Source organism: Pipra filicauda, unplaced genomic scaffold (genome assembly GCF_003945595.2).
Source record: "Pipra filicauda isolate LSUMZ 115617 unplaced genomic scaffold, ASM394559v2 scaffold33_size4404698_pilon, whole genome shotgun sequence".
Taxonomy (NCBI): Eukaryota; Metazoa; Chordata; class Aves; order Passeriformes; family Pipridae; genus Pipra; species Pipra filicauda.
In genome coordinates this window covers 2062953-2086981 of record NW_024104465.1, presented here as the reverse complement: position 1 = coordinate 2086981, position 24029 = coordinate 2062953, and the positions used below count along the sequence as shown (strand labels likewise).

Here is a 24029-nt window from a genome sequence, read left to right as displayed (position 1 = left end):
TTTTTCTTTATCATTTACAATGACTGGTCAGCAGCTCATCTTTATAGAATATAAAGTGATGTAATATATAATTGGCTTATAAATGCAGAAGGTGGGGTGGTATCATAGTTTTATTGAAGATTTTGCAATTACATATATTAGTAGAAATTAAGTTACAGTTTAAGTAACCTGATACTATTATTTGGCTAGGAATTTTATTCTGATTCTGCTTTTCTGGCCATTTGTTTATCCATCTGGATCTGTGAGTATCAGCACTCAAGGAGTAAAATATACACTCCGGTGTAAATCTTAGCATTGGTACAATGTGCCAGGCCCCACAGAAATGCTCTGCTTGATACAAATTTATTTCTGTAGGGTGGGCTGCTTCCTACTGTCATTTTCTGAAGAATGATAATTTGTAAATAACTTTCTTGACACAGTTTTGAAACAAATGTTTACATGCCTGAAATTTTTGCAGGGTGACTTTATTCCTTTTCCCCAACAAATAATTCTTGGTGAAACTGGCAGAAGCTCCTTCATCTCTTTCACTAAATTGACCAGAAAAATGTTCATTTTATTATTGCTTGCATTTCAGTTGGGAGTAATTCATGAGACTGTTTTTAGATCATATGTGGTGGGGAGGTGTCAGTGGGTTGTGCAGTGATTAGGCTCTTCTGTTAGCTTTTTAATGCCTTTTGACACAAAAAACGTAGAAGGGAGGAAATAGTTAAATATTTCCTAAGCCATAATCCCTGTGAGAAGCAGTTCTGCCTAAGACTGCATCTGCTTAGGTCCTGAAGACTGTCTAAATGTTCCCAGGAGAGGTTAAAGTTAGATAAATACTCCAGTGGGTGTCATTAGTACCTTCACTCCAAGTAAGACGTTATGGGCTGTGGCAGCTGAGTGCCCGTGGGAGCGAAGGTGCTGCTGAGCAAAGCCTGGAGGTGCAAGCACAGGAGCCTCTGCCAGGGCTGAAGGAGCAGAGCTTGGCTCTGCCAGCTGAGCCTAGCTGGGCCTGAGCTTTGTGCTGTCAAAGCAATTCAAAACCTCAGCTGCTGGAGGAAGCAGAGTTAGGGGGATCTTCAGGAGGGCTGTGTGTAACCATGATGGAATTGCAGAGTACTGCATCATTCCTCATGTTTTGTGAGGTGCTGGCACAACTGAGCTCTGGATACAGCATATTGAGGAACCCCAGGAAACTGAAATATTTGCCTTGGGGCTGTTACAGATGGAAGGAGAGCTAACAGGCTGAGCAATGCTCAGAAGTCTTCCACTTTTATATTATTACATATACTGTGCTCTTCTGCATGCATTTGCATTTTACTTATATTAAAATACAGACTTTTGAAGTAAAATGCTCTTGACATGTTACACATAATCACATCACTGAAGAAAGCTGGTGCCTGCATTTCCATTCTACCATTCCTAAAAATAGCTAGAAAATACCCATCATTTGACTTTAGATTTATTTTTTTTAACCATTCTGACAGAAATGAAACCTTTTATATTGTCGTTGGACTTAATAAGTTGGCCTAAATTCAGCATAGCTGTTTATGCTTTCTGAGGCCTGACAGTACTCTTATTTACTCCTGTATTGATCATCATATATAACATAAACAAAGTAAGAGTATTGTACAGTCTTACCTAGAATGTTCTTTTCATGTGTTACCACAAGCAAGATGCTATTTGGGATCCTGGTGAGGATCCTGTGAGACCTTTTTTGACCATTTTTGTGTTCTATGCTTCAAGAAAATATGACCTATGAGGAAAGGAGAAGGAATTGGGATGGTTTATCTACAGAGGAGAAGACTCAGGGAAGATGTGACAGCAGAGTAACTTAAATAGTGTTGAAAGCTGTACAAAGAGCTAGAGGCAAAACCCTAGGATTTCCACGTTCACGGAAGACCAAACAGATGATATTAGACTTAAATTGCATTTTCAATCGGAACAGTAGAAAACAGTCTTAGGAAGTACTGTTTTAGTGTAACCCTGCAACAGTTTAGCACTGCAAGTCTTTAAAAAATGGCAATACAGCTGTCTGCCAGGTATGGTGGTAATGTAATTATCCAGGTAGAAAAAGGAATGGACTAGATGAACTCTTGTGGTTCTTTCTGAACCCTACTTTTTCTATTAATTTTTGGTTGTTTGTGGGTTTGGGTTTTGGTGGGGTTGTTAGTTTGTTTTTTTTTTTAACAAGATATCCAACAATGAGCCTTCTAGAGCAGCAAATTATCTCACTATAAACAGGAGAGAATTACTGTACATCTTTTCTTGAAAATATTGGGACTGTGATCTTCAAGCATTTATCTGTAGATAGGTGAAGTCGTGAGGGCAGACTTATTTTGGATACATTATGAGTGTATCATTACTGTTCTGTAGCTCTCTAGCACATTTTGCTGGATATGCAGAAGTCACTATTAAAGTTGAGAGCTTTATATCCAGAGAATGCTGGTGGTACTAGTTTAAAGTCATATATTTAATGAAAATGGGAGAAAGGAACCGGTAAATACAGCTTGTAAAGTAACTAAACTTCTTTTCCCTCATGGCAGCTGCTAGCATATATCTCCTTCAGGGAGACAGAAGTATTGCTGAGTGGCAGCTGTTATTTGCTGCCTGACTGGCTGCTGTCATGTGTGGAAAATGGGCAGCTTCCTTTCTCTTTTCTTATCCTGCCATTTAGCAACATCTTTTCCTTCCTTCTGTTAATCCTGTCTTTCCTGTCATCACCCCTGCCTGTTGCTGTTTTATAACCCTACAAAGTGAAAACTTGAATTCCATAGCAGAAGCCTGAGATTCAGATTCTTATTTTCCAAAGGCAAAGTAGGAAACAAGAAAAACCAGGAACTCACCAGGTACCCAGACTATCACTACCTGGGATGTTATTGTGTTTCCACAGCTAAATGGCCAGTGTTAGGTACCAGAACAGACATGTTCTCTGTCCTCCTTTGTACAGGCTGGATGTAAATAGTCAGTAAAGACCAACTGCAGCACAGACTTGAAGCAATTTAGATTTACCTAAATTTAGAGCTACACATTACAGTTAGTACACAAAGCAGGAAAAGTATTAAAATAAAATTTAAAAAAATCTGAATGAGATACGTTTCCCAAAAAGTGTACTGGGAGATGGTCGGGAGGTCTTTTTTGCTGTGATATGCCTTTGTTGTGTTGATACTCAAGTCCATATTACTGTGGTGGTATGCAGATGATGTATCCATTGCTTATTGCAGTGTTAAAATGTCATATTGTTTAAGTCTTCATCCATGTCATGTAGTTTGTCGTGTGTAGTTAGACTTAATTGTCCTTTTTTGTGTTTGTCTTTGCCTGATTGCTTTTGCAACCAATATTGCCCGTGCTGCCTCTAACCTTTACACAAATCTCTGTTCCCCAGGCATTCTCTTCCTGCTTTTACCTGTCACGGCTTGCTTTTAATAATTGGCAGAACCTGCATGATAAACTCACTGGGAAAGGCTACTTGCTTCGTGCTGTGGGAGAAGTCTCACTCCATAGTTTGTCGGTCTGTAATTCTGCAAATGTTATGAAGATGCACAGTGTTTTGTAAACGGGGGTTCTCAACATCCTGATGAGACAAAGGTGATCTCTGAGAAGCTTCTTGCCCCAGGCTGGCACTCATGCTAAACGAAATAAGTTTCTAAGATGGAGTGGATGTTTCTCCAGTGCATAAAAAGAATGTCCATGTTGTGTTTTGGAACACTGAAACCTCACCCTTCAAAATTCTCTCTCTTCAGCAGTTTAAAATGAAATCTTTGGGTCTGCAGTACATACCCTGTTCTGGCATGTGGTGCTGAATGTTCATGGGCACTGCATGCTGGACTACATGAATAATGAACCAGACCCAGTTTATTGCAGTATGCCCCATTTTTACCTTTCCCCAGTTTAACCTCTCTCTGATTAGTACACGGGTCACACTGAGATGTAGAGTGAGATTATGTAAAAAGTATTTGTCTAAATAAACGGGACATTGGTGAGATACTCTGTTGCTCTGCTCTTGAAGGCAGAACAACAATATAGAACTGCAAGTTATGGAAACACATTGGGTGTTCACTGCAGCCAGACAAAACATAGGCTGTCATCTTTGACTCATGTTAAAAGAGAACTCCCTTTAAATATTCAGCGGACTTGCTGTCCTCAAGAAATTAACCTGCTCCATGCAAATCTCTGCAATTATTTTGTTTTTAATAATGTGCAAGTGCCTTTTGACATAGAGCTGAATGTTGTCTTCTGTTATGGGTGGAATCTGTTTGCAGAATGAGAATTCTGTGATACATCATGTTTCTGACTGCAGACCAGTAAAGAAAAACGCTCATACATGGCAGTGAAGAGGCAGATATGGTGCCAGACAGCACAAAGAGAGTCTGTACCTCCACAGCCTGTGAACAACCCACCTTTATTACATGGGACAAGATATATATTTTTTTTACTGTAAATTGAGTTAGCATATGTATAGAGCTCTTTAGAAAAGCTTCCTGTGACACTTGTTTTTGATTTTTTTGACTTGTAGCTGATTGTTTATCATCATTTAGGTACCTTCTTGTAATAACTGGGCTTACATTTTCCTTCAGATATTTAAGACAGAAAAAGATACTATTCAGAAGTGAGTTGTACCCTCTTGGCTTTCTGTGGCTTTCTTTTACCTACTCCCACATGCAGATGTTTCAGAGGTCTTCTCCCTCCTCCCTGAGCTGCATAGAAATGAATTGACAAAGGCAGGATGGCTCATTCACATTGGCACCACGAAGCTGTGCTTCAGCTCCCCGAGAATAAATTATGTAAGCTTGTACCACGAGGGCTGGTACCTGGTCAGCATAGTTAGCAGTGAGAGCTCTGTCATTAGGATTGTCTGTCTGCTAATTCAGGTCACTGATACTGTGACACTTCACTCTCTCCTCTTCCTTTTTTCAGTGCTGAGTGGACACAGTTTTGGTAACAAGGCTTATGGACGGTTCACGGGGCTCGTGGTGCACGTGGGAGGGTGCTGGCACAGGGTGATGCCTAGTGCAGAACTGAGCCCTTGTTCTCCTGTCATATTTTCAAATTAAATAGTCATTTAGGTTCTCCAGAGTTTAACACAACTTTTCCCTGTTGATTGGTAGGCATGCAGGTGTATGGAGCAGTGACAGTGACAAGCTAATGGCTTTTTCTGGTGTGGAGGAATGGTCTGGAAGAGGGATTTCTGAGGTCAACCCAGTAAACCTATTTCATCCAGGATAAGATTAATTTAAAATGCTCTTAATCATTGAATTATGTCAAATGGACTACAGATATATTTTTTTAACATCTACAATAGATGTGTTTCAGTAATGAGAGTTACTTCATTATCTAGGTGACTGACAGGATCTCACTGATAAAATAAAGGTCTTGGCAGTACAGATGAACATACAAGTTTTTCTTCCCAATAACATCTTTCCAATAACAATTAATCTTTTTTTACTAATATCTTGGAAGGTTAACAAGATTCTTCCTTTTGATCTTTTTACATCTTCTCTTCAGAGCTGCTCTTTTTCACCCATTGACAGAGTAGGTGATATAATCTGACACAGAAATCCCTGAAATGTCACAAGTTGAGCACATTATGAGGAATGAGGTAAAAAAAGAAAAAAAATTGCTGTCAAGTGCCATTTCCTGAATCATTAGAAATAAACACGAAATACTTAACTTTACATGAAACAGAGATTTCAGCTCATCAGGTTTTTTGAAATCTTCCTAAAACTTAGGAACGATGCAATGAAGTAATGAAACAAAATATAATAATACCATGGAGAGACATCTGCTATCAGATCATATTTTTAATAGGAATATTGTTGCAGTTACTTATGCACAATTTAGTAGAACTTTTTCCCTAGTCTCTTCATTTCCGCTGCAGATAATAATTTTGGGACATTAATACCCAGTTGTATTTTTATCTTAGCTTTTGAAATAATAGGAAACTTTACAGGAAGGAACGTCAAAAGAATATTTAGTCCTTGATTTACCATTTTCTCACAGCATGGGATTGGTTCAGCTTTTTGGAAAAGCTTGCCTTGTTGCTGGTACTGGGGTGGGGGCAGCTAAGAATATGGGTAAACAAAATATTGAAACCAGGAACTTTTTAACTCTTAAATTGCACTGAGTTGCATTAAACTGCCTTTAATTATAGCAAAAATTAATAAAAAGCACAGATGTTCTCCTTGGATTTACATCTTTCAGGAGGACAGGTGTTGATAGCAGTTGGGAATTTGGAATTCATTCTCATGTCTCACAGACTGCAGTCTTTGGCACGTAGGTTGAGTAACACCAGTGACTGTCTAAACTACAGCACAAAAAATGTAAAATTATGTGCTGTGTGTCCGTCTAGCATATATATGAGCTATGTTTGTGAGTTAGGCTAGAAAAGAATAGAACTTTCATGTATAAAAATATGCAATTTTTTTTTTCTTTCTAGAAAAGCAGAGTTAGGATGTAACTTGGTGCAGTTGCCAGGAGTTCTGCATTACATACTGCAGCATTTAGGTAATGACAGAGTGTTTTTATTATGTTAAGGAACATCTTGGGTAACCTAACAAATGAGAACTATTCATCTTCCTGTCCTTGAAAGCCTCCAGTGATTCTATAGGTTCACTATGCTATTTTTTAACTATATGTAACAGTTAATCTAGAGATGGGGGGGGAGAAAGTCAGTGTTCTTGCTGCAATTAAAACCTATTGCCTTTTGCACTGTACTTAGTGAATCTGAACAGTAATTATTGTATTTTTATTTTGGTTAATTGTATGTATTTGGAAATTCTCCCTCATCTTTTTGAAGATAAATAAGTCCAATTCTCCCAACAGTTTTCATATATGCCATCTCATTAATCTCTCATCATATTTTATCCTCTTCTCTGAATTCATTTTACGTAATTCAGTATATTTTTTAAAATGTGGGTCCCAAATACAGACACCATAATTAAGTTTAATTTTCATTAGTGCTCAGTAGAACAGGAAGACTCTGACATATCTTTTTTCTGTGAAATTGCTGATTATACATTCAAGGGTGCTGGTTTGCTGAATTGCTTTTGGAGCAGCCTGACATTTTGGCTGTTTTTTGTTTGAGAATCATGAATTCTTCTCAGGCACATGTGAATATGTGTGCTGGGATACACTCACACCTTTTCTACTACTGATCGTGTTATCTTTTAGGTGCTTCTAGAAGGATTTGTTTATTTATGCTCAGATAATTCTATGGAAGATGAAGGCTGGCTGGCTAACAGCTTTGACCTTTTATGCTTTGTAAAGATAGGTACTACACTCTGGTTTACATTCCCTGGGACTTTACCCATCCTCTGTGATTTCTGAGAAATTACTATTAATGGCTGGTGGCTGCTGCTAATTTCTGAAATACTCCAGTGTTTTCCATCTGGCTCACTTAGTTTGAAAGCATCTGCTGCATTCAAGAAATATCCAGCATAATAGGAAGTTGTCTGAGTAGTCATTTTCCTCTGGTTTTCAGTGATTAAGGAGCCCAATGTTAATATAATTATTTTTTAAAATATATTTAATGTACTGAAAGAAAAGAAGAATGAATATACATCCCTAGATCTACACTCATTTTAGTAGAAATTTCAAATCAAAACAGCTAGCTAATTGTAAGGAGGTATTTACATTTGTTCCCCATAGGGAAAAGCACCCATGTCGTGCATACATGTGAAATTTAATGTGTTGAGTCACTGTCTATCTTTGCATGCTGAAAAATTAGTGTAATTTCCCCTGATCTGATCTCTCCCTCGCATATTGGTCTAGCAGTTCTTGATTTACATTCTAATGTTTCGTCTGTCATAACCCACACATCAGAAGTGACCTCCAGGCTTGTGGCGACATTTGGAAATTTGCAACCTTTTTTTCTTCCCTAGATGAGTAATTCAGCCTCTTTGCCACAAATGCAGAAACTTCCTTTAAAAAAAAAATATCAAGGGAGGTACTGTAAATGTTTTTCCTGATGTCAACAGGGAGTTCAATGGTATCGATTTGTACCACAGAAGGTTATTAAAGCTTTATAAATGAGTCATTTAAAGCTTGACTGACCTCTCTTCAGATCCTTCTCTTCCCATTTTTTATAATTATATTCTTTCAGTATAAAACCTGTCATCATTAACCAACTGTATAGCTTCCAATTAGGACACAAATACTGTTCTCCCATTCTTTTTCAAGATACAGTTTTATTAAGATCTGCTCACTGAAAATGGAAGGTTTTCTTTGTGTGGTAGTGAAAAGCCAACAGAGTGTATCAAATCTGGTTTAAACTCATTGGAATCCTAATAAGCAGAACCTGATCTGCAAGCTGAAGGTTTGCAAAGGGATTTATCTTGATGAAATAAATTCATAGGAGGCCCTTAGCTGTCTCCTGAACAAGTGCAATTCAGATGGAACAGAAGAAATTTAATTAAATTATCCACTCATCTCAAAGCAGGGATTTTTCCTTTGTTAATTTTCTTTCTTGATCTTATTGATAAAATTAATGAAGCAGAATGCAGTAGAACTACCTAGACAATGGATGCAACATACCTCCTGGTTATGCCATTCCTATATAGAATCATAGAATGGTTTGGGTTTCAAGGGACCTTTAAAGATCATGTAGTCCAACCCTGCTGCAACGAGCAGGGACATCTACTAGATCACAGAATCAGCTATCAGTATCTTAAGAAGAAATTGGAAAATAATCTTTTGGGCTACAGATTTAAATAGAGTTGCCTGCACTGGAATTGAACACTGAATTATGTTGGCACAATATTAGGGAAAAATGCCAGTTTCCCATCTCGGGGGAATAAAAGTGTTCTTTAGTCATGCAGGGTTGCCTCTGATAACCCCTGATGTAGAAGAACATGGGTTATATCAGGCAGGTTTCAGACGTGGGTGGAAGGTTTTCATTTGCCTGTTTGTTCTGAGGTGTGTCTTTTATCCCCCGTGATAAAGTCACAGTCCCTGTTCCTGTGCTGTAACAGCTCTCAGCAGAGTAACAACTTAGTTGTGATTGTGATGTAGCAGCCACTGCTCCACTCTGTCAAGTAAAGTCACTTCTCCTATTCTTCTGTCAACTGCCTTGAAGTCCAGGAGCTTTCCTGTCTTAGGCCTAGTTCTTTGATGGATTGTTTATTTGCCATATCAAATCACCTTTCAGAGCATTTGTTGAACAGCATCTTGTGCCTGCAGGATAGATGGCATCAGAGATCACTCCTGTAAGTCTTTGCCCTTTAATGGTACTGATTTTTCTGTCCTTTATGAGTAATTTTTACCAGGACTGTTGTTTGTGGTTTTCTCTTGTCAATTGACCTTTGCTTGTTTTAGACTCAAAATTATATTGGGTGCCTTTCAAGGCAAATGGTTCAGGAAGCCTGGAAAATCTTATAGGGCCTTACTAGCTGAAATGCTGTGTCCCCAGCCTAACTGCTTTTCAAAGTTCACCATTATAACTTTTGAATCAAATTCCAGGATTATATTCTAGGAAGAAATGTGGTGAGAAATAAACACCTTTTATTAGTGGTTAAGGATCCTGTATTGCACTTGTAAGAGGTTTGCAGAGTGGCTACAGTTTTATGTTGCTGTTACAGAGGCAAGTAACAGCTTGAAGAGTATGAAGTGGTGCATTCCTTCTTTATCTCTTTTGCAGAGAGGAGTCAGGATAGCACTGGAGCAGTGCTGTCTGACTCCAGTTCCACACAGGATATGTTTAATGAGCCTGCCAGTTCTCAAGACAGCCTGAGGAAAACTTATACAGAGAAGAGGATTTCTACTACCTGTGCTGATACACTGATGAGCAGCAAAGAGACCCTGGGGTCTACAGAGGAAAAGGGTATGCCTGATTTAATGGATAATGTCAGTTGGAATATATCATTAAAATATTTCTTCTGGCTTGCAGAAGCACTGAAATGTGCTGCACTGTGACTGAGAATTTTAACTGGGTGCTATTGCTGCATATGTGTGTGTTAAATTTGGAACTGTGCTTTGCTTATGTGGCTACCAATCCAATTTGTTCTATCTGTTAAATCTTGCAAAGAAAGGAATAATGATGATAAACTGCTGTCTATGGCCCTTTGACTGACTTGCCTTCTTTTAGGTTATTTAGTTTTTCTTCAGTGTTTCAAATCTCTAAATAATTTAAGGAGTAGTTATTTGAAGATAATCTCAAACAAGACATTTTTACTTTTCCCAGGTATATATTTTTGTTCTGGCCCAGCAGCAGCAGATATTCAGTTCATAGAAGAGAACAAGTAGTGGAATTAGATGTTTTATTCCACTGGATACTTCATTTCAGTGGAGAACTAGAATTGCTCTCTACCAGATTTTTCCATATATAATAGTACTAAATGTTCTGTATTCCACTGGAAAAATTGTTTTAAAGTCCATTAGCTGGAATTTCCCTTTGTCTGAAGTTTGTACAGTTGGATATGGCAGTAGATAGACAGGCTGGACTTCAACAGGGAAAGACAAACACAACCAGTGTCTAAATTTTTCCCACCTTTCCAGGTTGTGGCTCTTTGTGGGATGTTAAGTCTTTTTTGCCAGTTTATACTGAAGTGTTTTCCAATTTCATAGATCCAGAAACAGTGGTGTGTGGGTAGTCCTGGTTTACTTGCCTGATCTCCCTAGGAACAGCCTCTGAGCAGTCATCTTTTTGTTTGTAGAGTCAGATTACCTTGGTTTCTTGTTTTTTAAAAATACTTTACTTCAGTCTTGCCTAAGCTAGGGAAGCGTGTGTTGGTGTTTGCATCAATATGCTGAAATAGATGCCAGTTCCTAGTTTTGTAAAATAGTATTTCCATAATCACTAAATCCAGTAGCCTTTTGGGTACTAGACCAAAAACATGGCTCTTTTTCAGACTTGCAGTGAGTTGTGTCATTGTCATCAGCTGTCTGTCAGAACAACTGCCAAATGCATTCTTACATTAGTGATGTTTATTAGAATAGATTTTTTTCCTTAAAGGTACCTATATTATAAAATTATAATGGATACAGACAATTGTGCAAGCAAATTTTGAAAAATTTGAATTCTGGAAAACATTTTTGACTCAAAAGTTCAGCCTTATCAGAGAAGAAGTTATGGAGCAGCTTTAGAAGTACACTTCAGTGTATCTCTACAGTATCTGCTAGGAGATAAGATCTAATGTAAGAGGCTCTTTATCCTAGCAAAGACAAAGACATGGTAAACTTCCATGACTAAAAATCAAAGTTAAAGAAATTAATCTTCATGTAGCATGCATGTTTTCAGCAATAATGATTAGTTAACAGAAAATGTGGAAGCTCCCATTGTCACAGATGTTTTCTGAAGTAAGATTTGGTATCCTTCAAGAAAAGATGGGTCAGTTGAACTGTGAGTTACCAAGTTAATCACAAAAATGTTTAGAGGGAACTGTAGGCCCTACACTATGCAGAAGACCAAGTTAGCTGCTGCTGATCATTCTGTCCAAGGCTATATTGTATTCTGAATTGTGCTCTTCTAGTCAGATGTTAAGAATGATACATTTCTTTTGGCAGGGTGGCTTTAATTTTCTGTTCCTTTCTCGGCAGTAGAAATTACTGAATTTACTCTTTTGTTTTGGTATTTTCCCTCCTCCTCTCCCATCTTCCAAGAGTGTATAAAGTCCTGCATTGTGTAAGGTGTGCTGAATTCATACTATTGCTCAGGGAAAAACCCAGATGAAGACAATGGAGAGATCAGTGTGTGGCTCTGTTAGTGAGTTGAAGGTTACTATTCAATGAATTTCAGGAATAGTAATTTTTTTTTTTTTCAGGAACCCCTCAATATTTCTCTCTGTGCTTTAATGAAGAAAAGGCTTACCTTTTGTCATATTTAATTTTTGTCCTTTTGTGTATTTCATTTGCCATTTGGTAATGGCAATTTCGTTGTCACTTCTCTCTTAACGTTCCAGCTGCAGGAAAGTCAGAAGAGCTGCTGGAGAGCTCGGAATCCTACAACCCTGCTGAGCCTACCGGCCAAAAACTTGTGGTGGATCCTCAGTCTGCTTCTGGCAATCCCATCAAAGCTGCAATCCCCCCACCCTCACAGTGGGACTGCAGAAAGAAAGCTGAACCTTGTGGAGATGCATCCGAGTTCCCTCACGGCCTCCCCGCGGACCTGGAGGAGCAGCGGAAGTTCCTGACGGAGCAGTGCATCGCCTCCTTCTGCCTCTGCCTCAGCCGCTTCCCCCAGCACTACAAGAGCCTCTACAGGCTGGCCTACCTGTACACCTACAGCAAGACACACAAGGTGAGCAGAGCACTGAGAGAACTGCTGTGTTTACTGCCCACTGTGCTGTCATTTGGACTAATTCAGTGTTAAAATACAGCAGATAAGCTTGTTTATTGCAGTTTGGATTGGAAGACTGCGGGAGTCTTCAGCCCCTAGATTGTCTGACTCGTGTGTGTGAGGTCAATTGAGTAGAAAATTTCTTTTTTTATTACTGAGCTATGTAAATTTTTGTCATTCAGCAGAGAATTACATTTTAGATAAGACACATAAATTAAGATGTTCTCATAAAAATGACAGCAATTATTTATTTTACTGAATAAGTGGGCTGAAAAGTGACTTGGAAGCAAAAATTCCTCAGTATTGGTGTAAACACATCATGTGACAGAGATAAACTTTCTGGATACTTTGGATCTTTGTTAGTAAAATGCGTAGGAATAGTACATTGAAATTATCAGAAAATTCTCAGTTATTTTACTAATTGTCATAATCAAGGTTTGAATTTTGTATTTGGAAGTCTTTTGTTAGGTCATATGCTGCTCTACATGGCTTCCTGAATTCTCTTCCCCACCAGTATTGAAGCTTGTGTGAACAATAGGGAAGGGAAACAAATCATACCCCTGGCCTCAGAGTAGAAAACATGTCACCAGCACTGAGCTCGAGCATGTCCTACCAACCTACTGGAAGGTGATGAATGTTCCATTTGGCTGTACAGTGATTATCCAGAAAAATATTACCCTTTTTTATAGAGACCTTGTTTTGAAAACATTCTTATGCTGTTTGTATGTAACAGTTGTTAATTTTTCCATGGAGCTGATCATTAATAAGAGCCTTAGATTCCTGCAATCTGTCATTACTTTTGCTGACATGATTTTGTATCAACATTCAACAAAAAAAGCTGCCTGTTTTCAATTTATTCGTTCAAATAGCATGTCCTTGCCTGAGGAACTACTTGCAAAATATTTTCTTCTATTATTTTTCCCTGATGAAGCCTTCTCTTTTGCTTTTTATATCCCTCTTCCTTTATAAATATCAATTTAATGATGGTTTTCTATATGAAATACACATTGTTGTCTGAATCTGTTTCCTCTTGGAACTCAGAAAAATTGAATCCTGCCTGGTTGACCCTAGTAGTTACCAGGCTGACTTCAACTGCCCTTTTTGGGTTTTACTGTCCTTTTTTTTATTACTTATCTGCGTAACAAACAACCACTTGACTCTTCCTTTTGATATATGTATGGTACATATTTTCGTGGGATTTAATTTTCTTCCTTTCATGACTCATTCAGGTTCAATGTCAAATGCCTGTGTTTTCATGGCACACCAGTATGTCTTTAGTGGGATTTAGACTCCTGAATGAACTTAAAACACAAAATGGATCTATGTATTTTTAGCAGTAACTGGAGTAAGCAGTAGGCTTACATATACTGATGTTAAACCTGATTTTAAAAGTGAGATAAATTATATCAGGTTGAGTTGTTGCGGGGGGCAGAGTGGTAAATTTTAGAAAACTGAAATTAATTTTTAAATGAATATAACCATCTTGGAAAATTCAGCATTTACATACCAGCGCCAGGAATTTGCATGAAGAATTTAGACTTATGGCCAAAATTCATGGTTGGCTGGGAAAGGAGAGGATTGGCAGGTCTCCACAGTGCATAGAAAAACAAGTTTTCCATATGCAATCTGTTTTCTCCTATTTTACAGTATTCCTGGTTTTGCTGTTGGAAGATTAGTAAAAATAGTTGTTGAGTGCTTTTTTTAACATCGTTTCAAAATCTTTGAACATTTTGTTTGGCTGTGTGTTCTGTTGGGTTTTTTTCCCCTGCAAAATCCATCTCACTATTTGGAGGCTATTTCTCTTCATTTTATTCTGTTACCAGAGCAGATTTGTACATAGCTGGTTTTTGTTGGAATAAATGTGCAGGAAAGTAAGGGTGAATTTTCAGAAGTTACTTCAGTTTCCCATTCACCTTTTCTTGAAATAAAGTCATCATCCTTTGTGATTTTTACCTCCAAAATGAATGTTGGCACAGTTTGGAAGGAGAGGTTAGGACTTGGCAAGACACTGTTTGTCAGTGTAATTAAGAAGTTTTGTGAAAAGCATTTGCCTTATGGCCCTTAGGGATTAGTATGGGGAACTGGTCTGATATTCTGCAACCAGCAGGTCATCAGGAAATAAAAATATTTACTTATGTGCTTTTTTAATCTCAAAATAAAAAAAATACCCTGTAAATCCTGAAAGAATGTGCTCATTAATACTGTGTGTATGACTTAGGGTTTTTAAGTTTGTATCTTGTAGAGTGCCTGTTATTAACAGAGCCCTTAATGAGGAAATTAATGTCAGGTATGACACAAGGTCAGTGGCATGACAAGTTAGTCAAAGTAGGCATAATACATGCGTGTAAAAATTATAAGATTATATATTTGTAGGCTTAATATATACGTAGAGACACAGATAATGTGTAGGCAAAATAGATGTAACCATTTCAAGCAAAATCAGTTTGATAATAACAGTTCATTCAAAAGGCTGCCCTTCAAGGTCGGTGGTCTTTTTATTTTGCTTTTATTTGATGCAGGAGTACGAGGAGCTTTTTGAGACAAAGCCTTCTAATGGACTGTGAAAGAAAACAGAGGGAAGGATTAAGGTATAAATGCAGTGTTTTGTTCCCCTCTCAGCAACACCTCGTGGAGTTTTCAGGTTAGGTGAAGGTGCTTCTGACACCACTAAGAGCTATCCTTCCCAGGTGACTCAGAGTTCCACTTGGTTGACCATAAGAGATTTTCCTTTTCCACTTCAACTTTTTTTTTCAAGTTATTGTAGCATGTCAGTCATCTTGTCTTTGAATCTTGGGGTGATAAAGATGTGGGAGGCAACAGCTGAACTGGAAGGAGTATTTCATAATTGCCCTGAGTCAGACAGCCAAATCCAGCATTTCAGGCTGGTAAGCAGTGTGCCAAGAAGAATAAATCCTTTTTGCTATGTCCTGGATCCCTTCACCCACTCCTAATAACTTCATCAGCTAAAACCCAAGCAGAGCAGACTCTGTGAAATCTAATGGGTTGAGACCTGCTCAGGCGTATTTACTGGGAATAACTGATCATGCTGATTTAAGGAGAAGGGTAGTGGAAAATCTGTAACTACATCTTTTATTCCTATTAGTTTTGATTGTGTGAAGTTACCGTGTAATTGCCCCATTTGTCTGAATGATCTTTTCTCCTCCTGGCTGGGTTACTGCCATCATCTTGTTCAATAAAAGCCTGTGAATTATGTGTACCAAACACATGCCTGTGGATGGTCAGTGCAATGTGCACAGAGGATCACCAGAGCATGATGCTACAATTAATGATCTCTTAACCTTTTCATTATAAAACTTCGATTGGAGAATACATCTGTAGCTAAAATTTCTTCAGACTGGGATTTTACATTTAGGCTTTGTGGTGGGGTGATAACTTTCATAAAGGTTTTGTTTTCCTTGAATTTTTATGTGATAGTTTTAATGTAAGATTCAGATTGCCACACATTAGGCAATTTTTGCCTCATTTTCACACTTGGAATTAACTTACATTTCTGATGACTATGACTGGCATAAAGGAAGGCACTTATGTGCCTGGATCTTGGACGTTATGATAGGCTTATTTTTGCTAGATTCTGATTTTATTCAAAACAGTATGACGTTTTTGGAAGAACAGATTTTTGTAGGTTCTTTTGTGCATTTTCTTCTGTATGTATATCCCAGTATTTTGCAGGATTAGGTTAATAGGAATACAGAAATACATATTGGGAAAGAAGTTCTGTAGAGAAAAGTTAGTATACAGTTAAGTTTACATAGTTTGCTTTCTTCAATCTTAATTAAATTTGACACTCAGCAATAATAATTAAATTTACTGATTTCCCTGACTAGCCAGGAAGTACCTTGTGATCTTTATGAGTGAACATGTATTTGTTCCATACCAAAAGAAAGCTACCCAGATCCCCTGCACTGTCCTGAAGTGTAATCCTGAAGGCCCTGTGTAAGTACCTATGTCAGCTCTCTGAATGAAGGATTTTTAACATCTGTAAATATCTGATTAGTATTTCCAGCATTCAGCTCTCTTGCACATGAATCTGTAATCAGCATTTTGCTAGAGGGGATGCTCCAATTCTGGTAAGACATTGGAGATTTCTGCATGATTACTGTCATTAGGACAAAAGCACTGATGATTGAGCAGAGCTTTTACTGTTTCACCAGAGCCTCATAAAGAAAATGATCTGGAATATGGGATGAGAACTTTGCTACTACCACCTCCCCCCCCCAAAAAAAAAAAAAAGATATTACAGCTGGAATATGATTCTTGGATGGACAGGGCTTAATCAAATTTATGACTCACAGAAGCGTATTTCCAGCCCACAGAACACAAGCCAGAGTTCAACATTCTCATTTGCCTCTATGAACCAAACATCTTCCTCTTTCTTTTATCTTCTCTGTTGTGAAGTTGTCTGTAAAAAAACCAGTCAAATGCTACTTTCTGACACTGATATAAAAGGATTAAGGAAAGCAAAACTTCCATTGGTGAAGCCTCACAATTAATAATTGTCCCATCTGTTGGTAACATTCTGCCTGGAGCCAACAGCTGTCCCTGGTTCTCAACTGCACAAGAGAGGCTCATGCATTGAACTCATAGAAGGGTAGTGCTTTTATGAATTTTTGGTTGTCATTTATCATTTAGTCTCCTACCAATACTTTCTTGTTAACTCACTGTGCACTATTAACCAAATTTGATGATGATCGTGGAATTTTTCAGAGAGGTTAAGTGAAATTACATGGAGAGCAATGGCTGAGTAGAGGTGAGAGGCCTAAATTCACCACCCCACTAAAAGAAGGCTGCAGTTTAAGCCTAAAGGTTGCCTCTCTTGTGAGGCCTGAGTGCTGGCAGGAATTCCCTGCTAGTTAGCCTGAGGGAAGACCTGAGGGACAGCTTCCAGAGTATATGGGGAAAAACAAGGGAGGAAAAAGGGAGGGCCAGGGGGCAGTGAGAGGCCTGGTGTGCAGGGGAAGGCTGCAGGATACTCAGGACAGTGAGTTCCACTGTTTGCTGAGAAACTTTATATTTTTATATATAAATTATTTCATATTGAGCATTAACAAAAAAAATTAGGGTGTTTTAAATATACCTACAGTTCGGGTTTCTGCAGGTGATAGGAGATAGAGGGTGGATATCAGTGAAGCAAAGACAGGTTAAAAAAAATACAAGAACGCAAAACTGGATGATCTGAGGCTGGATTCAGCAGCTGTAGGAGCCTGGCCAGTCTCTGGGCTTGAATGCTTGCTCTGACAACAAACTGTCCTCTCTCTCCTGAGGGATGTCTTCTCCAGATCACACGCCTTTCAAAATACTGTTGGGACAGCAGCTACGCGGAGAATGAGAAATGACACTACAGGTTAATAAATAAAACCAAGTGAGCGCTTTGTACTTTTAACTGTGGTGGCATTTCCATCCCCTGCCTGCAACTCAGCAGCCTTTCTCTGTCCACAGAACCTGCAGTGGGCCCGGGACGTGCTCCTGGGCAGCGGGATCCCCTGGCAGCAGCTGAAGCACATGCCTGCACAGGGCCTCTTCTGCGAGAGGAACAAGACCAATTTCTTCAACGTAAGTTTATACAGCTGATAAACACACACCCCTCCGTTCTCAGCCCTCACTGTAACACCTGTTTCTCATTTGAAGGGTTTGTGAAGGGACCATAATGTGAAATTCCACACAGGCACATTAAACAAGCCATGAGCGGCTAAAGGAAAGGAGAATTGTGTTACAGACATATTTACTGGGCAAATGTGCCTCTCTTGAAGGGAACATTAAAGGATTATTTCTCATGAGCTTGAAAACATGGGGAGAGAAGCACCAACATTTTTCAGTTATGCATCATTTACCATATACTTGATGGTTGAGCCCTCTATAAAAATTCTCATTTTGTTCATCTTGATTATCCTCTTGTCTGTCGTTTCTCAACTAGACTTGCACTTCTCTTGACAAAAAAACATTGCTAGTTATGCTAAGCAATCTCCTACAATTGAAGGAGCTTTCTTGTATTCCCCTTTGTTGGAGCATGGCTCAACAGAAAGAGTCTTTCCAAATCCCACAGTGAGGTAGCAGCACTGTCATAGAGACTGTCCCCATGTCTGTGATATCTTCCACAGGGGTGTCTGTGCCTCTCACTGACATAGGACACACAACACTTCTGAGACTTACAGAAGCATTTATCTATCAGATTCCCTGCTGTGATTGCCACTTACACACTGCTGTTGTCTTTGGTATCTTTGACTTTTTGTGGTATGTTCTAGGTTTTTGTGCCATCTGTTCTTTTGAGATAGGATTCTGTAGCAATTCTGTCTCACAGTGCATGGTGAGAGCCTGGAGATGGTCTGTCATTCTGGACTATGTTATAGTCCATATCTGCTGTATGGTTGCCCGTGATTGCAGTGACAGAATTTTATGTCTCTGCTTTCCCATCTAGTGCTTCTGTTTTAATATTGTAATTGTGAAATTTACTTCCATTTTATATCTGTTAACATTTATCTTCATTTTTGCTGTATGTTGTGTTAATTAGCACCTCTGTGCAAACCTCTGTTAAGTATAAAGTAAGTGCTCTTCTCTGATTATAATCCCTCAGATGGGTTAAACAACTAAGGAATGCTGACAATGGCTCAAAATTGTATCATGGATCAGTCTGCAAATGGGGTTTTCTATATCATTACATCTTTCTGGAGAGAACTTTTGATTAACAAATACTGTCAGCCAGCAAATAAGTACCATCTGATCACTCCCCTCCCACACCCCCATGGTGGGATGGGGAGAAGAATCAGAAAAAAAGGTAAAGCTGAGATAAGAACAGTTAAATAATTGAAATAAAGTATTAAAATAGTTATAATTAGTAACGTAAGGAGAAATTATGCACAGTACAGTTTACTCACCACCTGCTGACCAATGCATAACCAGTTCCCAAGAAGCAATTGGCCTCTCATGACCAGCTCCCTCCAGTTTATGCACTGGGAATGATGTTCTGTGCTATGGAATAGCCCTTTGGCCAGTTTGGATCAGCTGTCCTGGCCACGCTCCCTTCCAGCTTCTTGTGCACTTCCTCACTGGCAGAGCCTGGGAAACTGATTTCTAGTAAGCACTGCTTAGCAACAACTACATCAGTGTCTTATCAACATTATTCTCACACTGATTCCAAAACACAGTGCTGTACCAGCTTCTAGGAAGAGAATTAACTCTGTCCCAGCTGCAAGCACAGCACAGCCTGATAGGGTTGTGACCTGATTGATGACTACATGGCTTTGTTCTGGTTATTTCCCTGCATTATCTGCCAGCTTTCCCTGCAAGAATCCTGCAGTGTGATTAGCTCTTCAAACTAGTGAATGCTTTGGCTCAGATTCACATAACACAAGTATTCTTGTAGAAATTAATGGAATTACTCAACATGTTTCAAGCCAAATGTGAACTTTGCATGATCAAGGTTGACTTGTTCATCACTGCAGGGTTAAGTGTCAAGAGTATCCTATGTTTTAATGTATGAGGAAGATGAGCAGTAGGGAACTGAGAAGTGTGTATAAGGGAGTGTTTCTACTTGAAAAATGTGAATTACCACATTAAGAGAGATCAGTGGTTGACCTAAATCATGTCTAGTTTTTGAATGCTAATGCTAGCTAATTTAACTTAGATTCCACTGTATCCCTAGGTGGAATTTTCCAGCATTATTTCAAAAAATAATTATTCCGTGCTCTGTGTGTTGATATTTTTATACTCTGAAGGATGAAAAGTGTAGCTACTAGAAGGATACTCCCAAGGATGTAGTATAGCTGCTAGACAGCTGTATAATAATTCTGTTTTGTAAATCAACAAAAACTTAATTCCCATAATTAATTTCTTTAATAAGAAATGAAATACACTTTGAAATAAAAGGCAACTTTCAACAAAAGAGATCTACAGAAAACCACTGGACTTAATTCTTTTGTATCATGATATATGATATATATATATATGCTGGCCCAGTGCAATATATTGGCAGCAGTGTTAGAAAAGAGAGAAGGTGTTTGACAATTATGTTCTCGGTTTGAACTTGGGTCTGCCAACAGATGAAGACATTGTTAGTCTGGAGTCCTCCATGTAGACCACTGCCTCCAGGCTTTAGGAATTTCAGTCTGGGGGCTGAACTCCAGTGTGTCTCAGCTGTGGGGATGGTGTGGTGCACACACAGAATGCCTCACACAGCAAAAATGTTTGTTGAGACCTTTGTGAATCAGTGCTAATGTCTTGACTCATTCCTGCATGCAAGTAGCTTGGTCCTCCTGTGAACAGGTACAGTGTACATCATGAGTTTGGCATGATAAATATTTTGTTGGTCTCATTTTCTACCCAGTTATATTTTAAAAATCCTCCTCTATGTGGAGCCCGTGGCAGTAATCCAGTACAGACGGCACAGACAGAGCACAGTGAGAAAATCCAGATCTGAGAGAGAAAGGGCTGCAAGTGCCCATGACAAGAAGCTGGTAGTGTCAGCTGACAGTCCAGAATTGGACAAACTGAAATCTGTGAACAACTTGGAAAAAACCCTCTGAATGCTGCACTGACCTTGTCTGGGTTAAACCTCAACTAGTCTGTTCTCATGTGAAGCTCCAGCCCGGTGGTGGGTAAGTGACTGTTCTGCACCATCTGGGTCAGTGCTCAGAACACACATTGGTGTGTCATCCCTTGTACAGATGGTGTTGCAGCCCACTGTCCCAGCTACTGTCTTCACATAGAGAGATGGGTGATAAAACACAAATTATAGCACTCTACAAAAGTAGTCACATCTAATCTTAGAAATTAAATGGCCAACCTTAAGATTTTCTAAGCATATTAATGTCCCCCAGGGTTATTTTCAACAGAAATCTTTTGCCTAGAGTGTTTATTTGCTTCCATGAAATGCATTTGGTATTATTTTTTGAGAACTCTTCAGCCTTCATGATACAAAAGAATTAAGTCCAGTGGTTTTCTGTAGATATTTTACTATTGGAATACCTTTTTATTCTGGAGCAAGTAGCACTGGTGTTTTTAATCTCTTGTACAGAAGATTCAGGGTTGTTGAAATTACAGCTGACTCAGTTCTACAAGTACAAACAACATAGTGTGAAAGAGAAAGCTAGCAGCTCCTCCCAGACATACTCCTAGCAGAATTATTTATGAAATGTTTATGACAGCACTGTATGAAAAGAAATAAACCTGGGTAAAGCTGTCTGTTGTTAAACTTTACTGCAGAACTGCTGGTCTGGATCGGTGTGTCATGGCCTCTTGTATAATTTGTTAGCTGTCACTCAGCTGTGACTGAAGTGAGCAAAAAAGGCATGTTCACTTAGCCTGATTTCTTCTCATTTGACTGATTAGAATAATGTCAGGGTGCTCAGAATTTCCCTTTTTCAATTCTAAGAAAAAATATCCTTACTGCATTATTATACCTATTTGTAACCTAAAGAAAGGCCCCAATTTTCTAGGAGAGGAGGTTTTGCATGTTCATGGCTCTGCTGTGATGGCAATCATTATTTGAATGAATACTGCTGTTAGACTTACAGGAGTTTTAGCTAAGTTCCTAGAAATTACTGCTAAGCCTGTTTTGTTTGGCCAGTTACACATTTCTCTATAAACTTGCATGTACAGGTGCACTCCTGTGCATGCTTTTCTCCTCTTCTTTGTCTCAGTGTGAGTGTAAATATATACAGAGACTTTTTTTTTTTTTAAAGATGGAGCCAGGATGGTTTCTATGGTAACTAAATTAGAAATTAATTCACAAGGAGAAAAAAAAATCCTCAAACATTGCTTTATATAGTAGAGCACTTCTTTAATGTATGCAGATTTCATGGTTGAGCTCCATGTACCAGCAAGTTCTCCATATGGTTTAATATACACTATTTGTATTTTCCTGGCACATCTTCTGTGGTAATAATAATCTGTTGTAATAAAGATCTTGATGTCCATCTTTGGTAACTGTTCCCCACATACAAAAGCTGTGCATGCACACTGTATGCTACAATGCAGACATTGATGTGCATGAAGTCTTGCTGCAAAGTGTTACAGATAATTGTTCTATTTTTAATTCCAAGAGCAATGCAGTATGTTTATTCTCTGCTGTAGCCCTGAAGCTCTTCATTCTGTGGTCTGAGCAGGGTCAGACTAAGGTGGGAGCACCCACTGGAAGCCAGAAGCTGTGAGACAGAAGTGATTTCACTTTGTTTTGTCTTTGTTCATACCAGGTGTGACTGGGCACTGACAGGGGACCTCTGCTGAGCAGAAAGGCAAGTTCGGGACACTGAGTAGTTGAAGTTGCTGGAGGTAGTTCTGATTACACAGCATGGTGATAACCACAGGGGGAGCTTTCTCTGTTACTCTTCCTGTACGGCAGGTTCTTCCCTTAGTTGTGTTTCAGGTTAAGAGTCTGTCTGTCTGTCTTATCAGAGGAAAGCTGATTCTGAAAAGGGACAGCAGGGTGCAAGGCTGACTGTCTGGGGATTCTGTGCAACCAGAGCCATACAGGTGAATTTGAGGTGTAGGATATTGTGAAGTCTCTACTATAGGGGACAAAAAGGCAACATGCCTCAGCTCTCCTGGAAGCTGGGCAGTTATATCAAGGAAATTTCATTATATGCCTCAATTAGTTTTATACCTTCCCTTAGACATACATTACTGGTCACTGTCAGAAATATGGCATCGAGTGAGTATGTGGGATTTTCTTTGGATCCAATAGAGCTGCCTTTTGTTTCTCTCCCATCTCCTGACATGTAACCTCAGCACTAATGGTTCCCATGACTTGAATTAAAATGAAAGATTTCTTACAGAATTTAATGTCTCTGTTAGAGGTAACTGGCTATACATCATCCAGGGGAAGAGGAAAATCCATAAAGGGTAGTCTGAACCTATTCTAGACATTTGTTCTACCCGGGTTGGGGTCACTATTAGTGCTGACCTGAAGAACCTCCAAATGCCACACAGTGCCAAGGGGCAGCTCTTCAAAGTTGCTTGAGGCAACCTGACCAAAACCTCAGGTTCAGCATTTCCTGCCATGTACTTGAAAAACTTGAAGCTGGAGGCAACAGCAGATTAAAATCACTTTCCTAGAACTCTTACACTCTGCCTTCCTTCCTGTCCTTGGCTGGTGACAGATCTGAGTTACTCTCCCTCCTGCTCATAGTTGGTGTGTATCTTTTCAGTTGGCAAATGTACTTCCAACTCCTAGACATCTGCTATGTGGAACATGAGCCTTCCAACCAAACTAGTGCCATTTAAATCAGACTGGGGGGAAAGAACTTGAAGAAACATGTGCATCCATGTGAGTTGAGATGGTGCCCCTCAGCATGGTGAGAGCTGGAGTTTATTCATGTATGGGGGCTCTAAGGGAATTAATGGCTATATTTTAGTTTGATTGTGATTTCTTGCAACTTTTTGAAAAAAAAGTCAGTCTTTTTAGTGCTTAAACCCTAATGAATGTTTAAATGTTAAAAATGAGTATGAGGGGTTGCCAACTCAAGTTTTAAAAAAAAAAAGAAATCACAAGTGACATCCCAGAAATCACAAGGATTTAGTTATTCAGTTTTGCCCTTCTTACTTCTGTGTGTTTTGGATGCCATTTTTATGCAACCACAAGGGAACAGAAACCATAAAGGAATAATTAAAAAACAAAGCAAAAAAAACCAACCAACCAACCAAACAAAAAGAACAAAAAAAACCCCACCAAAACTTTGATTCCAGCAATCAGATAATGCTTGAAAGAAGTTTTTAGTACCATTTAATAGGTGATATGCAAAAACAAGTGTCTAAAAAAGGTGAC

General features: G+C 38.9%; 1 protein-coding gene across 4 annotated transcripts in view; it reads left to right on the top strand.

Moving 5' to 3' along the window:
* CABIN1 (calcineurin binding protein 1) overlaps window positions 1-24029 on the top strand; it is a 110637-nt gene that overhangs the window by 30965 nt on the left and 55643 nt on the right. For all 4 annotated transcript variants that reach the window (XM_027714326.2, XM_027714323.2, XM_027714325.2 and 1 more), the window contains exons 27-29: window positions 9617-9799; window positions 11877-12214; window positions 17711-17824. In XM_027714326.2, coding sequence (XP_027570127.1) covers window positions 9617-9799; window positions 11877-12214; window positions 17711-17824 — 635 coding nt within the window. The remainder of the gene's footprint in view (window positions 1-9616; window positions 9800-11876; window positions 12215-17710; window positions 17825-24029) is intronic.